The following is a 17,744-nucleotide window of genomic DNA, read 5'->3' as shown; positions in this document are numbered from 1 at the left end:
TATGGATTATGAATACCCATTCACTCACGAGATCACTCGTCCAAAAATCACTCAATTCCGACAACTAAAACCCAATCAAAATCCAAAAACTCGGTTGGGAAACTTTTCCCCCAAATTCCCATTCTTCCACTCAAATTCTTAGTTTAAATGTGTAAAACAACAATAGATTGATGAAATATAAACGAAATAGGGTTAGAAATCGTTACCCACTGATTTCCTCTTCAAAGCCCTCTCAAAATTGCCTTCTCCCGAGGTAAAAATCAAATTTGGTGTTATGAACTTCAAACCCTTGAAATTTCTTATTTCTGCCCAACGATTACCGCATCTACGTTCAGGGGGATGCACCTGCGGTCCCGTACCTGCGGAAGAAGCATCGCAGGTGCAAAATTCACTTAACCGGGCTGGGGCCGCATCTGCGGTTTCGCATTTGCGGTCACCCAACCGCACCTGCGGTTCCTGAAGCCCTGGGCTTTTTCCGCTTCTGCAATTATCAAGCCGCTTTTGCGGCGCCGCACTTGCGGTCCCATATACGCAGGTGCAGTTATAGTAGGTTCAACAATAATAGAAAATGCCTAAGTCCAAATTCAATTCCGTTAAGCCTCCGAAACTCACCCGAGGGCCCCGGGACCTCAACCAAACATGCCAACCAATCCTAAAACATCATATGAACTTAGTCCAGCCCTCAAATCACATCAAACAACGCTAAAACCACGAATCACCCTCCAATCCAAGCCTAATGAACTTGCAAACCCAAGAATTCTACAATTGATGCCGAAACCAACCAAACCATGTCTGATTGACCCCAAATTTTGCACACAAGTCACATTCAACACTACGGAGCTACTCCAACTTTCAGAATTGGATTCCGACCCTGATATCAAAATCTCACTATCGATCTGGAAATTTTAAAAATTCAACTTTCAGCATTTCAAGCCTAAATAAGCTACGAACCTCTAAAATACAATTCAAACACACTCCTAAGCCCGAAATCACCCAATGGAGCTAACAGAATTGACAAAATTCCATTCCGAGGCCGTCTTCACACTACTCCAACTACGGTCCAAATTCTAAAGCTTAAGCTCTCATTTAGGGATTAAGTATCCCAAAACACTCCGAAATTCAAAACGAATCTTTCCGGCAACTCACAATAGCAACAACAAACACAGAGAAAGAAGTTAATAGGGGATCGGGGTATTAATTCTTAAAACGACCGACCGGGTCGTTACACAACCCCATAAAATAATGTTAACCGCTACTATCCAATTGAAGTAAATAATGTACCAAATTCATGACTGATAAATAAGTATATTTCAGAACATCAGTCAAAAGAAAAACGCAGTAAAATATTATTTAGTCGTTTCAAGCATATAACACATGGAGATATCAAATGACTCAAAAAATATGATTAAGAAAAGAGTGTCATGCATTCTATTCTAGTTCAGTATTTTGTCATTCAAGTCATTCGTAAATCATGTCATTAACTGTTGGTATTTTATTTATCTAGTTTACATCACATACAAATATCACTTACTTGCTCCATGTCTAAAATCTTAGAGATTCCAATACCTTTATACAATGGACAATTTTCAGGAGGGAGAATTTAAAATTATTTAACCCCAAGAATGAACACAATATGAGATAATAATTGCAAGATCTAGGTAAGGCCATAACATGCATAATCTCTCAGCACCAATGTGCATTCTAATGAGGGCAAAATAAAATTACAACCTATTCTCTCTTCTATGTACTTATGTACCTTAAACCAAGCCATGCTTCAATCAAATTTTGTGAAATATTCTGCGCACGATTCAGTTGTGTTATAAATTTTGGTAAAATATGAAAAAAAGATTAACTATTGTACATAGTTCAAGGCAGCAACACAGAGGCTCAATTGGATATTCCCTTGACAAATAAGATAGCCTTGTCAAATTGTCCATATTCAGAGCTTTTGTTACATACATATGAGCAGTTGGCAGCAAATGAAATCCAAGATTATCAACATCACTGATATCATAACAACAAAACAAAATAATATAGCTGATGAATCACCATATAATTTTGGAGAATTAGAATGTTGCTATCTTGCTTTGGGTTGACTGAGTAATTTCTCCCAGAATGAGTAGAATTCTAAGACCTTAGTCAAAGATGTTAAGTAGTTGACATCAAAGAGCAGGCAGTGCAGTCTCATCCATATTGGCCGAATAGCGAGGAAAAGGCTTATTGGAATAAAGAATTGTACGGTTTGAGGTAAGTAACACTTCTAAACTTGGAGTTGAGGATATAAACCCTGAATATACATGTTATGTGATTTGTTTGGATGTGATGCACATGCTAGGTGACGGGTGTGTGTGCGTGCACCGTAGAAATTGTGACTCAATCGATTCCGTAGAGCCGTGTAGTCAATTAACTTCTTATTTCCCATGTATCTTCCATGTGTTAGAGAAATTGAGCCGTGACTCATATTAGAAATCATGCTTAGGCATATACTGGTACTATTGGGACCCACTAAAGTCATTTCTGCTGTCAAATTATATGTTTAAATTGAAATTTTGTACTCAGTCATACTCATTCATTGCATATCATATCTCAGTTTTGTTATTATTTATTGATACACCATATCATCATTTTGGGCTAGTTTCATGACATTGTGAGCACGAGAGACTGGAGAGATTGATGACCGAGTGAAGATATTTATTGGATCGGACTGCACGTTGCAGCAGGCCATATTGGCTTTATATATTTTATTATTATGGGATTGGGTTGCATGCCGCAACATATTTTTATTTATTTATGCCTGGATCTGACTTATTATAGCGCTTGGGATGAAGGAGCCCCTCTAGAGTCTGCACCCCACACAATAAGCACAATGGATATTATATTTGGGATATAGTTCCCTGGGCATGGAGTTGCCATATATATTATATTTGGGATGGAGTTCCCTGGGCATAGAGTTTCCCTATACATTTATATTTGGGATGGAGTTCCCTGAGCTGGATTGGCCCTATACAGTATTGAGTGATTGAATGTCAGTTATTATGTATATATACTTGGGATGGATCTTCCCTGGGCTGGATTGTCCATATATATTACTGAGTGATTGTGCGCGAGTTGTCATTTATATTTGGGTTGGATCTGGCTTATACAGTACCGAGTGACTGAGTGTACTGAATAGTGAGCGTGATGGGTGGAAATGCGAGACAGTGAGATTGAGTATCCTAAGAGTGTGAGTACATGAGTTCATCATTGTGCTACATTGCATTAGACATGCATACTTGATATGTAGGCATAGGGAATCATTTTTCCTCATGCCATCTAATAATGAAATTTCTTATCTGTTGTTAAAGTTTTTGAGAAAAAGCACAGATTTCAGACTTATATTTTCTGTGATTTCGGCAAAAGATTTGAGTTTTACTGTTATAATTGAAAAGAAAATATTTATTCCGGAATTGTAAACGAGCTGAGCATTTTATCATTGAGTTATTACCTGTGATGCTTAATTATATTATTGTGGATTGTTATAGAACTTCGGAGCAAGGTAAGTCTCATGTCTAACCTTGTTAGGGGGAAACTACCCCTAGGTGATGTAATTATTATGTGCTACTAGTTGTGGGTGATACGTATGCACGCGTTGACGAGATTCCGTACGTAGCTAAAGCATGTTTATGTTCGGGTAGATATAGGACTTTATCATATAATATTTGAATTATTTGAACTCATTCTACTGGCGTAATTAATGAAATTTATAATCGAAATTGACTTAGAAATATATGTATATATATTAGGCCGAGCCTTATCACCTTGATTTGTTGGCAAGTTATTCGAGAAACAGTAAAGGTTATATTAACTTTGTGCTTATGTACTGTACTGTAAGCACGTGTTCCCTTCCTTTCTTGTGGAGTGGGTCGAATGCCTTGGTAGTATAATAGATGCATCTAGGGTTCGTGTTGATCGACCCTCAATAATGTACACATTATTCTAGATCGAGCTATACGACCTCGGCATAATCGTGCGTTATATCGCTATCAGTCAGAATGTTCACAAGATTATCCTTCTACTGATGCCCGTCATTTTATATGGTATTTCTTATTCATTTGATATTAGTACTGAATATTTTATAAGCTGTTGAGATAGGATACGAGATGAGAAATTGATATCGTTTAAAGAAATTTTGGAAGACTGTGTTAGTTACAGATTTACCTCACTACTACTGTTGTGTGCTTCTTATCTATTTATGATTTACCATATTGATTTATTGGACCATTAGTAAGTGTCGATATCGACTCCTCGTCACTACTTCTCTGGGGTTAGGCTAGATACTTCCTGGGTACGCGTTTATTTACGTACTCATGCTGCACTTCTGCACTAAATGTGCAGGATCTAACAGGTTCATTTGGTGATCATCTTGGCTCTTAGGCGCAGTTGTTAAGGAGACTTTATGTGAGTTGCATTTTAGACTACGCATCGCAGTCCACCGAGTCTTCATCGTAATATTTATTTTATCCTGTCTCATTTACATTCTAGACAGATGTTGTATTATTATTGTACTCTTTAGTAAATGCTCATGTACTTGTGACACCGGATTTTGGGATACACTAGTTGATGCCAAACCATCCTTCTTGACCAGAGTTTTATTCTCCATTGACTCTAACATCAACCTTTTGCTTCGAGCCAACTATCAAGAAATCAAATGGCCCCTCAGATGGCAGGACTTATACTCCTTCATTGAGAAACTCCAACATCAAACCATCTCCACCCAGGTAGCTTGGAAGAAACCAATCCATGGCTTTGTAAAGATCAACAGTGATGGAAGTGCACTCACAAACCCAGGAAAGATTGGTGCAGGGGTGGTTATTAGGAATCATAACTGTGATTTCATACATGCCATTGCTGCACTATTTGGGGAAGGTACTAATAACCTTTCAGAAATTGAAGCAACTCTCTTAGGAATCCAATGGTATTTGAGTAATGGATACTCTAAGATCCATCTAGAATCAGATTCTGCTCTCCTAGTTCAATGGTTAAACAATGGAAAAGGGTTTCCCTGGTCCATGAAGATGAAACTTCAACAGCTCTCAAATCTCTGTCATCACTGTGAGGAGTTCATATGCTCACATATATATAGAGAAGTCAACTGTCCTGCTGACTCTCTATCAAAGCTCTGCCATCAACTACCAAGTCTTACCAATTATACCCCACTCTCCTCACTGCCTAATCCAATAAGAGGTCAGATTCTGCAGGATTCTCTAGGTACCCCAGCATTCAGGCACAAGAAGACTAGGAAAATCAGGTTTCCATCACAACATGCTATAGCACCTGAAGCAGATGTGGTATAACCTCCACAACATGCAAGTTCCTCTACTTCATCTCATGGTTATGGTTGATGTTGCCTTAGAAATGAGGGCACAATTGTCAGTCCAAATGAAGAACAAAAGGCATCAGTTGGGGCCAATCTTTGCCTATGCTAACCTCTTTTTCTTTTTTGCAGATACCATCACTGTGGGACTGCACAGGCCATTGGCCTTTCCTCAAAGTGTAGTATTAACTGCAATGCTATTCAATCTTCTAAGAATTGATCAATGGACTGGAGCATATCTCAACACACACATGTTGCAACTATGAGCACAAAAAACACAATACTAGCTTCCCTAGTTGTAGGAAAAAAGACAGAAAAATCTAAAAAGAAATGCAATCCACACCACAAAAAAAAGCACCAACATACACCTTTTGGCCTATTCCTACAGTTTCTCTTAGAAACCACAATAACCTTGGAGCAAACCTCTCTATTCTGAAACACAAAAACCTATCTGCAATCAACAGAAATAAGAAACTAGGCAGAAATATCCATTTTTTCTCTAACTCTATTTTCTTGTTTGCAGATTTCACTCCTTCCTTGGTGCTCATCCAATTGATGTACTCCCAGAGTGTGATGTTAGCATCTATGATGCTCATTCTCCTTGGAGGATATCAACTGGATGTAGCAGATGTTCCAACTGTAGAATCTTGCTCCTTCAGTAGTTTAAGAAGACAGTCCCTTACACTTATCTGCTGTTGGGCACCCCAATCTTCTATATACCAGGTCTGTTACACCAACACACATATGTTAAAAAAAACACCACACCAATACAGCAAATGAAGCAGCAGTACCAAGTGCAGAAGCCCCTATAATTAGTATACAATCTGGGAAGGACTTCAATACACACTGCTTCAATCCTAACTATAGTTGCAACCATTTTTCAAATGGCAGCCACTAGTGCTTCAATCTTCACAAACACCCAAAAAATGTTGTAATTCTAATGTAGCAGTTCCAGCAAAACCTCATAAATCACAACCCAAATCCCTTTGCTCACAGTCCAAAATTCCATGATGCTCCCAGAATACACAAGAACCTGGGAGCAGATTTTTTTCTTTCAGTAGGTTGCCACACACCAACCTTTAGCTTTTCAAGCCAACAACAGTCAACATCTCACTTCATACCCCCACTGAATAGCCCAGATCTTCACAACTTACTCTCCATCAGTGCTCCCAGTATACACAAGAACCTAGGAGCAAAAGGTTTTTCACTAATCTGTTTGTTTCTTTTTGCAGGTACCAGAGATAGGCTCAAAATATTGAGTCAATTGCAAGGAGTGGTATTAGTATTTCAAATGCTCAACCTCCTGCAATTGTGTCAATTTTTATGGGCCTATCACAGCTTTCCTACTAGAACCTGTAGGAATCGCCACATGCTCACCTTCAGCTACATACACATCAGTAGAAACACCGTGGAAGATCCACATGGGATAGATCTGAAAGTAGGAAATCACATCCATAGAAGCCCAAGCTATTAGCAGCTACAACTTCACCCTTTAACCTCTCTACTACAGCCCAAGCAAACCATCACGTGCACAAATTCTCAGCTGAACACTTCTAGGGGCCCAGACCTAGTTCAGCTGCTCATTTATACCACATGTTCTTTCTAGCACAAGATCACATACTGCATAAGTTTCAGCATCCACAATCTATAAGTATCAACTGTATGCTTCCGGCTTCACTGGATGCAAGACACAACCCAATGCTTACCCTCTTATGTCAGCAATAACAGACATCATTTGTCACTATGTCCACAAATAGAGACCTTTTTGAAAGACATCTTCAATCTGGCTTTCTTTGACACCAATGTCAAAGAAAGATTGAAGATACCTCCCATTACACATGTTTTTGGCCATGCCCCATAGGGAATTTCTACACCTTTACAAGATGTAGAACTTGTTGTATATGGAAGATGGCTCTCCACTTCCCTTAGTAGATTTAGGTTCACTTGTGCATTTTTGTATAGTTGACCTAGGCTTACTTCACCTCTAATTTTGTACATCCAATTGTCTATCATTGTTGGATAGTCAATTGGAACATCATTATAGGTCTAACTCATCATAGAATTCAGGTTTCATCTGGTTGTCATGTTTTGATGACCAGATGCCCATGTACCATATTTTTGGATGTCAGGTTTATGTCCCCCTCCTTTGTTGTACTTTACTTTTTATATATGAAAATCAGCCCTAGGCATAATGCCTAGTGGATTCAAAAAAAAATATCAACAACCAAACGCTAAAATCGAAGATAGATTAATGAAATATAACCAAAATCGAATAGAGAACACTTACGACAATTCATATGGTTGTCACACCTCATTTTTACTAGATGAGGGATATAAGGGAGTTTTCCAATTAAAGTGACATTATTTGAAATGGGATTATTTTATTTATTTTCAGAGTCGCCACTTGGAATAGTTCATTTGGTGTCCCAAGTCACCGGTTTATTTTAAATCCCAAATCGGAAAAATTTTCGACTTTGTTTAAAAGCCTGCGAAACTAGAAATTCTAGATAAGGAATTCTGTTAATCCGGGAGAAGGTGTTAGGCATTCCCGGGTCCCATGGTTCGAGCACGGTCGCTTAAACTATTAATAATTGCCTATTATCTGATTTATTACATGTTTTAAACCTATGGTGCATTTTAACTTTATAACCGCTTTTAATTATTTTAAACGCCTTTAGGATTTATGGATTTTTTCTTGAACAAGTTACGATTACCGTACACTTGTTGTTTTGGAACACACCGCAAACCACGCTACATGAAATGCACCCGCGATTCATGACATGTTTATTTTATTATTAATGCTCAAAGTTGTTATGATCGGGTCACATGAAATGCACACCCGATTTTGGAAATTAGGTATCATGACCATGCCACTAGAATCATACCCATGACCACGATGATTTATTAATCGCGCCTAAAGCGAGCTACGAGTGTTCATAATTAATTATTTCTTAATGTTCATTAACGTCACTTTAACAATAAAATTTGCAATGGTGAGAAATGAAGCATCATATGAGATAAAATATATCCATCGTTAACAGAATAATGTGTCACCAAAATTAATTGCCCGTATTGAATGAAAACGAGCAAGCATGAATTTATGTAGACATAATCAATCAAGACTTTTGGGTCACGTATGCAAACTGAAACATCAGTAGTATCTCATTTAACCATCAAACTCCAAATCCATATTTTAGCATTTTATACAACACAACTTCCAATGAACAAACAACATGCCTTAATCTTAATGCAGCTATAATTAATTTGAAATAATAGAATACAGAGATGTGCTGGGATCAAACCAAACAGAATGCTTATACTTCAAGAATACCATACCCAATATATATTCATCGAGTTCATAAGCAGTTCATTTTGTGTTAAAACTAAATTTAAAATGACTGAATCCAAACAATACTAACAGATGCATCAGTAATGAACCATGATTTCAGACATTGAACAGATGGCAATTATTTCATTCTAAGAACTAATCAAAGTGCATAAATCTAACTAGTAATAGCAGGTAAATCAACGAAAGGCAACAATCTCATATTATAATAAATCTGGAAAAAATCAAACTTCAGTACATTAGGAGATAATATGTGAGGCAGTAGAGGATTACCTTGAAAATAGCACCAGAAATGAAATTTAAAGGTCGAAAAATTGAAAACGAACTCAGCTATGTTGCTACAGTAGAAAATCAGCAGCGACAAACCAACAAATTCGGACCTCTTTTTATATACATGAAGATTTGTTGAATACAAAAATATAAACTCGACGAGAAAAACTCGACGGAAGTGAGTCAGAATAACAGAATCAGCAGACGAACAACAAATTTATAACTCAAACAGCCCTCGAAACCCAGAAATGATCAAACCATGAAGCGAAAATCTAAACGGCCTTTTAATCTCTCTTTTTTCGATTTTTTTCTTTCTTTTGAAATTTTCTAGATATGAAATTTGAAGTGCAAACTTCCTCTCTCAACAAGCTCAAGTGCACGTGTGTATCCGTGAGTGAAAGAGATGGGTGGGGCGTGGCTGACTCGAGTTAGTTTTTTGCTGATTTCTAGCGGAGCTCGCCGACAATGGAGGTTTCACGGCTGGTTTTGGCCAGCTTCCATGGTGATAGATGAAGAAGATGAAAGCAGAAGTGGGAGGGGAGTGCTTATCGTGTGAGATTGTATCAGTGATGAAGATGAGGGATGAGAATCACCATTTTTTTTGATTTTTTTCGGAAAGGACCAGGGGTTCTGCGCCGTTTGCTTCTCCAAAACTTTTTTTAGGTTGGGGTTCAGGTGGTTCTCTAGGGTTAAGATAAAGAGGGTCTTAAGTAAGGGGATTTGGGCCGTGTCATTTTTTGACTTGGGCTGGCTGGGCGGAACAAAAATTTGGGCCACTGTATTTGTTCTTTGTGGTGGCCCAATACATCAAGACTAAAATTTCTTTTTTCATTTTCATTTTATTTGTTTTTTTCTTTAATTAATTAAAATCCTAAATCAATTTATTTTGTAGAAATTAAAATTCTTTATCTATTTCTAACATTAAAACAACTAATTAACTTAAAACTAAAGAGAAATGCTAATTTTAAAGACTAAAATCTAAATATGTAAAAATAACTATTTTTGTGATTTTTGCTTAATAAAATTAATTCCTACATGCAAATTGAATCTAAGATGACATGAAATTAAAATGTGACAATTTTTTTATGATTTTTAAAAATATTAAACATGCATGAAATGCAACTAAATAAAGAAAAACTCTTAAAAATTAATTAAAATTATTTTTAGACTATTTTTTAGGAGTTATTTTCATGTAGGACAAAAATTAGGTGCTCACAGCTGCCCCTCTTTTCTTGAAAACATGAAGAGTTTTCGGGCAAAGATAAAGTGAGCAACTACGAGCAATTTTTGCCCGTTTGAAACTCCATTTGGAAGCATTTTGAAAAAGTTTGACCGAACCTTGCTTCGGAGGTTGCCTACATATCCTTGGCTATAAAGGAATCAGGTCGGTGTAATTCTTAAAGTTTTGGTAGCTGGGACTACCTAAAATTTGTGATTTCACTACTGTTGTTGCTGTTTCTACTTGCTGAGCTCCTTATTAGACCAAAATGAAAGATTAAAAGCTAAACTAGCTAAGCCTATCAACTACGACTTACAAGATTCCTATCTATAAACCTTTTAAAGCTTGATCTTGAGTCTTGGCTGGTTCTTCCTACAGACTCTGATCTGAATCTTGATGCTCGTTAGCTGCGACAACTAGTTTATTTTTCTTCAGCTTTTCGGATCAAGGCGGGACATGCAAATCTTGTGATTTCAATCATATTTTGAGCAGTCCGCATCTTTTCTCCGCTTCTACACTTAGAGTTCACTGCGTTTCTTGTTTTTATTTTCTTTTATTTGGATTGAGACTTCTTCTTTTGGTCATCTCAAACCTCGTTCCTCATGGTAAAATACCTGTTCAGGCACCAAAACAAACAAACGAACGAAATTTTTCGACCCCAGTTTTCACTAGGAAAATTTCGTGAGTTATTGTAACAAAAATCTAAACTACTTCTTTATTGAAAGCAATTAAAATAGGGATTGTGTATCCCTGAGAAAAGAAATTAGGGAGTGGAGACCCTATATTTACAATGAAATCAACTGGGGATCGGAGGCCCCGAGATGGAAAGGTTACCAAGTTATGCTGGAAAGAAATGACTGGGTTATGCCAGGGAAGGTCCTCGGGTTATGCCGGGGAGGTCCACGGGTTATGCCGAGAAATTCATAGGGTTATGCTGGAAAGGTCCACAGGTTATGCCGAAAAGGTCCTTGGGTTATAACGGGAAAGTCATCGGGTTATGCCGGAAAGGTCCATGGATTATGCTGGGAAAGTCATCGGGTTATGCCGGAAAAGGTCCTCGGGTTATGTTGGGGAGGTCATCGGGTTATGCCGGAAAAGGTCCATGGGTTATGCCAAAAAAGTCATCGGGTTATGCCGGGAAAGTCATTGGGTTATGCCAGAAAAGGTCCTCGGGTTATGCTGGAAAGGTCCACGGGTTATGCCGGGGAATTCATTGGGTTATGCTGTAAAGGGTCCATGGGTTATGCCGAGAAAGTCATCGGGTTATGCCAGAAAGGTCCTCGGGTTATGCCGGAGATCAACTAGGGAGTGGGACCCTATACTGGAAAAGACTACCAGGTTACGCTGGCAGCGACTAGGGAATGAGACCCTATGTTGGAAAAACGTAGCTATAGATTGGAGACTCTAGGCTACCATGATATTGATTTTTTTTTTACTTTTCATTTTATTTAGGAGAATTAATGAAGAGTTTAAAAAGGGACTTCCCTTTTTAAGGTCCAACTTTTGCTGCATAACCGTTTTGGTTTCTGCGTGCCTTGCTTTTATTGCACCTGCTTCTTGCAAGGTTGTTTTGGACTGCACTTGTTTTGCTGTTTTCAAATCAAAGAACAATTTGTCAGTTTGAAACAGTGGTTGGTTTTATGGCCTAGATTGTTTCGATCACTTGATCTTGGCCCAATTCTTTCAATGAAAATCTCCATTGCTCGCTGGCTTTCTGGAAATTGGTTTCATTCCTAAACCCCGGGATCGTGACTTTCCAGAATTCCACATGATGGTAAACCCGTGTGGGGCTTGGCCTTTTCATTTTATTTTGCGTTTATGGGTATTTGACTTTTGATTCCTTTCCTTTTCAAAAGTTTTGATTCTGGAGCATCGACCATCATGGCCAGTTGAGATCGACTTGATGCACCTACTGAGGTTGGGTGCTTTTCTTGAATTCTTTTGTCAAACAAAACCCTGTAAAACCAATATTGCCATCTTTTCTTTGTATTAGTTTCGGAGGAGAATTAGACCGAAAGGGATTCAAAGAAAAGTAAACAATGGGTAGGATAATGAATTTAAACGAGAAGTGTCCCTTTTGGGGAAAGGAAAGAAGGACTTATCTGGAGTGTATGCAGACTTCAGTAGACATGACATGCTTCTTGGACTGGATACCCGATCTGTGCAAACCATCCAACTCTCATAAAACCCTTCATAATCCATAACCGAGAAACCTTGCCAGGACTCTTATCAGTACCGATGGTTATAAGTGATTCCTTTTTCGATCAGTGGCGCCCTTTGCGGGTTTTCATCAACTGACCTCTCTCATTTCTCTTCTTTCCGTCGCCGTATAGTGCTCTTTATGAGTTTTTACTAATAAAAATCTCTCATTTTCAATTTCTCTGCTCATCATCGCCTTACGGTGCCCGTGTGAGTTTTCACCAATAAGACTCTCTCATTTTATTTCTCTCATTTGATTGTATCAGATCCAAGTAACCAACATCCTCCCATTTTGAACATCTTTACCGATTGATCAGAATGACTTTGAACAGGATTTAGGGTAAAAGAGTTTGGATTGAATTACAACTTTGGAACCTTTCAGGCGAACCGTCGTGAACCATTATAAATTCTACCCCAGTTTCATCTTTGGGGGGAATGTGGATTTTTGTTTTGGTGTGACTGAACCCCAGAAAGAGGCTGCCTACGTATCCTTTCGGAATCAAGTTGAACATAGTTCAGGGAAATTTTGTTTTTTTTGTACAAACATTTTCGGGTTCCAAAGAGGGTAATCACAGAAAGGTAACCAGCTCAAAGGGTTAACAAAGGGTTAAAGTGTTTGGGTAGTGAGAATGAAAGCCTTCGTCAACCAACCAGAGAATCTTTGTATCGCAGAATGGTTAAACGTAATACCTTTTGACCGTGTCTGCATTGACAGCCGTTTCTAGGTCATTTCCTTCAATGTCTCCCAAGTACAACGCCCCTTTTGGCAATAATTTTCTTATAATGTACGGACCCTTCCAGTTTAGAGCGAAGTTTCTTTTTTGCTTCCTTGTGATGTGGGAGAATACATCTCAAAACGAGCTGTCCCACTTTAAAATTCCTAGGCCGCACTTTCTTGTTGTAGGCACGGGCCATTCTTTGTTGATACAACTGCCCATGGCAAACTGCGACCATCTGCTTTTCATCAACAGGGTTAACTGTTCTAGACGAGTCTTGACCCATTCATTGTCCTCAATCTCAACTTCAACAATGATTCAAAGAGATAGAATTTCAACTTCTGCGGGTATTACAACTTCAGTGACATAAACCAATAGATAGGGTATTTCCCCAACTGATGTGCGCATAGTTGTGCGATATCCCAACAATGCAAAAGGCAACTTTTCATGCCATTGCCTAGAACTTTGGATCATTTTCCTGATGATCTTCTTGATGTTTTTGTTTGCTGCTTCAACAACACCATTAGCCTTGGGCCGATAAGAGGTAGAATTCCAATGCATGATCTTAAATAGTTTGCATATCTCCCTCATCAAATGACTATTCAAATTTGCAGCATTGTCTGTAATGATAGTTTTAGGAATACCAAAACGATAGATAATGTTGAAATGCATGAAGTCCACCATTGCTTTCTTAGTGGCGACTTTGAGAGTGACTGCTTCGACCCACTTTGTGAAGTAGTCAATGGCAACTAATATGAATATGTGCCACTTTGAAACTTTTGGCTTGATTGGCCCAATAACATCCATCCCCAAGCAATGAACGGCCACGGTGCTGACATAGGATGTAATTTTGAAGGCGGTGCATGAATCAGGTCACCGTGTACCTGACACTAATGATACTTTCGAACAAAACTAAAACAATCCTTTTCCATGGTCATCCAGTAATAGCCTGCTCGAAGGATTTTCTTTGCAAGGATGTATCCATTCATATGGGGTCCGCATACTCATGCGTTCACTTCATTCATGATCCTTCTGGCCTCTTGGGCATCCACACATCTTAAAAGATTCAGATCTGGAGTCCTTTTGTACAAAACCTCTCCGCTCAAAAAGAAGCCACTGGAAAGCCTTCTAATGGTTCTCTTTTGGTCTCCACTAGCTTGCTCGGGATATTCTTTTGTTTTCAAGAATCTTTTGATATCATGATGCCATGGCTGAACATCAGGCTCTATTTCAACTGTGCTGCAATAACCATGTCTTTCTCGAATTTGGATTTCCAGTGGGTCAATGTGGACATTTCTTGGATATGGCAGCATCGAGGACAAAGTAGCTAGTGCATCGGCTAACTCATTGTGAAACTGAGGAATGTACCTAAACTCGGCGGACTTGAACCTCTTGCTAAGATCTTCCACATGTTGCTTGTATAGAATAAGCTTGACATACCGAGTTTCCCATTCACCCTGAGCTTGTCGGATAATCAAGTCCGAATCTTCCATGATTAACAATTTTTCCACATCTTGATTGATTGCCATGTTCATGCCCATAATGCAGGCTTTATACTTGGTAGTATTGTTTGTGCAAAAAAATCGAAGCTGGGCTATGGCCGGATAGTACTGACCGGTGGGTGAGATCAAAATTGCCCCAATCCCGACACCTTTTGCATTCACAGCTCCATCGAAGAACATTTTCCAAGTGTTGGTGTCTTCTGAGATTACGTCAACTGAATTAGTTCCTCATCCGGAAAGTAAGTACTCAAAGGCTGATATTCATCATTAACAAGATTTTCAGCTAGGTGATCTGCTAAAGCTTGAGCTTTCATTGCCGTGCGGGTGACATAGACTATATCAAACTCGGTGAGTAGGATTTGCCATTTTGCTAACCTCCCTGTGGGCATTGGCTTTTGGAATATGTATTTCAAAGGATTCGATCTGGTGATGAGATAAGTGGTGTAGGCCAACAAGTAATGTCTAAACTTCTGAGCGACCGAAGTTAGGGCGCAACAAGTCCTTTCTAATAAAGTGTATTTGACTTCATAACTAGTGAACTTCTTGATCAAATAGTATATGTCTTGTTCTTTCTTTCCGGTCACATCATTTTGCCCGAGAACACATCCAAAGGAATTCTCCAAGTTTGTCAAATACAAAAACAAATGCCTTCCAGGTTCGGGTTGGACCAAGACTGGCGGGTTCGACAGATATTCTTTGATTTTGTCGAAAGCTTCCTGACACTCATCTATCCATCTAATTGCCACATCTTTCTTCAACAACTTAAATATGGGTTCACATGTCGAAGTCAACGAGCAATGAACCTGCTGATGTAATTCAACCTTCCCAACAGACTCATAACCTCTTTCTTGGTTCTCGGAGGAGGCAAATACCGAATAGATTTAATCTTTGTTGGATCTAGCTCAATGCCCCTTCGACTGACTATAAACCCCAAAAGTTTCCCAGACGGAACTCCAAATGCATATTTAGCTGGATTTAACTTCAAGTCATACTTACGCAAACGCTCAAAGAACTTTCTCAGATCCCGAACATGGTTGTCCTGCATTATTGATTTAATGATCACATCGTCCACATTCATCTCGATTTCTTGGTGCATCATGTCATGAAAGATGGAAGTCATAGCTCTCATGTAAGTTGCCTCGGCGTTCTTCAAACCAAAAGGCATGACCCTGTAATAGTAAGTACCCCAAGGGGTAGTGAAAGCCATCTTTTCTGCATCATCCTCAACCATCAAGACCTGATGATACCTAGCATTGTCGCGCCCCCTTTTTCCCCTCATCGCGGAGAGAGGTCCGGGTTTCGACATTCTATGGGGTGTAGTGACTCATTTCCTTTTGGGAATTGGGTATTTGAAGAGTCGCCACCTAACTGATTATGGTGCATTAGGACACCTAGAGTGATTAACTCTTGGGTTGGTCTACATTACCAGAGATTAGGGTAGGGGCTCGAGATAACCTCGAGGGGAAGGTGTTAGGTACCCCTCTTGGTCCACAACTGTGGGTCTCGACTGAACTTATATTTACAAATTAGTCCATACAAATAGTTGAATCAAATAAGTATAGCATGTTTGAACAAGTCAAGTAGTGAAATAAAGGTTGAACAAATTATAAAGAAAAGTGTTAAACAAGGAGATGGTTTGGGGTAAAAGGGGAGGGGGGTCCTAGGTTGTTTATCCTATAGGATCACCCCACGTAATGTCCGTTAAACACTCCTTATTGAGGGGCTACACGTGACATTAATGCGTAGACATCATATCCTATGTCTACCCTTCCCGTCCCCTTATCGGTCATGCAAAGTGAGTGTTGGTCACTGATTCCTATTACGTGCTGCTACCCGTCCCTTCTTAATAGTCCCGGAGGGAGTTAGGACCTCTACCTATAGGCAGTTCTGGACATACCCTTAAGGTTTTAAAGGCAAAAATCTAAGGCGACAGTCAAAGAAAAGCATTTAGGACTTTCACATAAGTGGAGCAATTAAAGGCTCATAGTTTCCTTCGCAAACAAGCATACATGCAGCATGACTCAACCACAAGTAAGGTCTTTAGTAATTAGAGTCCTAAAGCAGAATTTCTAAGTGATTATGCAGGAATAAACCACTTTCAGATACAGAAGTCACAACCTATTAGTTGCCTAGGATCTCTTTTAAAAACCCATTAGAATTCAGAAACGTTGAGTGACAGAAATAGCTTCAGAGAAGTGCAAGTTTTGAAAATGCCCTAAGGCTTGCCTATATGCAGGACTGATATTTATGTTAATGCAAAAACAAGACAAGCTCAGAAATAGTCCCTTTTTAAACCTATAGGCAGGATATCTAATGAGATTATAGCAGTTTTGAAAGGACTAATTTTAGAAAAGTTATCGCTTAATAAGGCCAGTTTTGAGAAGTAAACTAGGCGAGACACGATTGATCTATTGGGCTAATTAGAATTACCAGATAGACTTGCGAGTTAGATCCCTATAGACATGATATCTAGGCGTATTACTGTTTTTAGTCAATTTGCAGTAGAATATGAAAGACTTAATAAATCAGAATTTCATCCTATAGGCATGATATCTATACTTGAGTTGATTTAAAACATAATGGCTTGGAACCTAGAAACATGGTTTCTAACATAACAAATGCATGATTTAAGAACATGGTTTGTGTCGGATGCAAGTGACATTAAAAGTGAAGTCCTTATAGGCATGATTTCTATTATGAAATTAAAAGTGGAACCCTGTAGGCATGATTCTACTATGAAATATCAATCAGATTCAACAGGAATAAAAACCCTATAGGCATGTTTTCTATTATGCAAAAGCAATCAGATTCAATAGGAATAAAACCCTATAGGCATGTTTTCTATCGAGTAAGGCAAGCAGATTTGAAAATAAATCCTAAAAGTAGGATTTCTACCCAAGTTACCCACCAAAGTATACATCTACCCACCCTTTCACTAAATACCCCAAATATTTGTTTACAAGTTATTACAGGTCAACAAATGAATTACATAAGCGAAATAGAAAATTAAGAAGCTGTTCTATAAAGAGCTTGCAATTAGGCCACAATTACCCAAAGCCTCCAATGGTCTTTCGAGACTCATTTCCATAGACAAATCAGAGTCTAGGTGTATCAAAGTTCCCTAAGGGTCTCAAGGACC

The 17,744-nt window shown here is 38.7% G+C and overlaps 1 protein-coding gene across 1 annotated transcript; it reads right to left on the bottom strand.

The window, feature by feature from the left end:
• Nucleotides 1-14,107: 14,107 nt before the first annotated feature.
• Nucleotides 14,108-14,632, bottom strand: LOC138883442 (uncharacterized). Its single transcript, XM_070164129.1, has one exon. The coding sequence runs from the start codon at nucleotides 14,630-14,632 to the stop codon at nucleotides 14,108-14,110; it is 525 nt and encodes a 174-aa protein (XP_070020230.1).
• Nucleotides 14,633-17,744: the final 3,112 nt, after the last annotated feature.

This window comes from Nicotiana sylvestris, chromosome 12 (genome assembly GCF_000393655.2).
Source record: "Nicotiana sylvestris chromosome 12, ASM39365v2, whole genome shotgun sequence".
Taxonomy (NCBI): Eukaryota; Viridiplantae; Streptophyta; class Magnoliopsida; order Solanales; family Solanaceae; genus Nicotiana; species Nicotiana sylvestris.
Note: the sequence above shows the minus strand (reverse complement) of the source record. Positions and strands in the feature narration are given on the sequence as shown.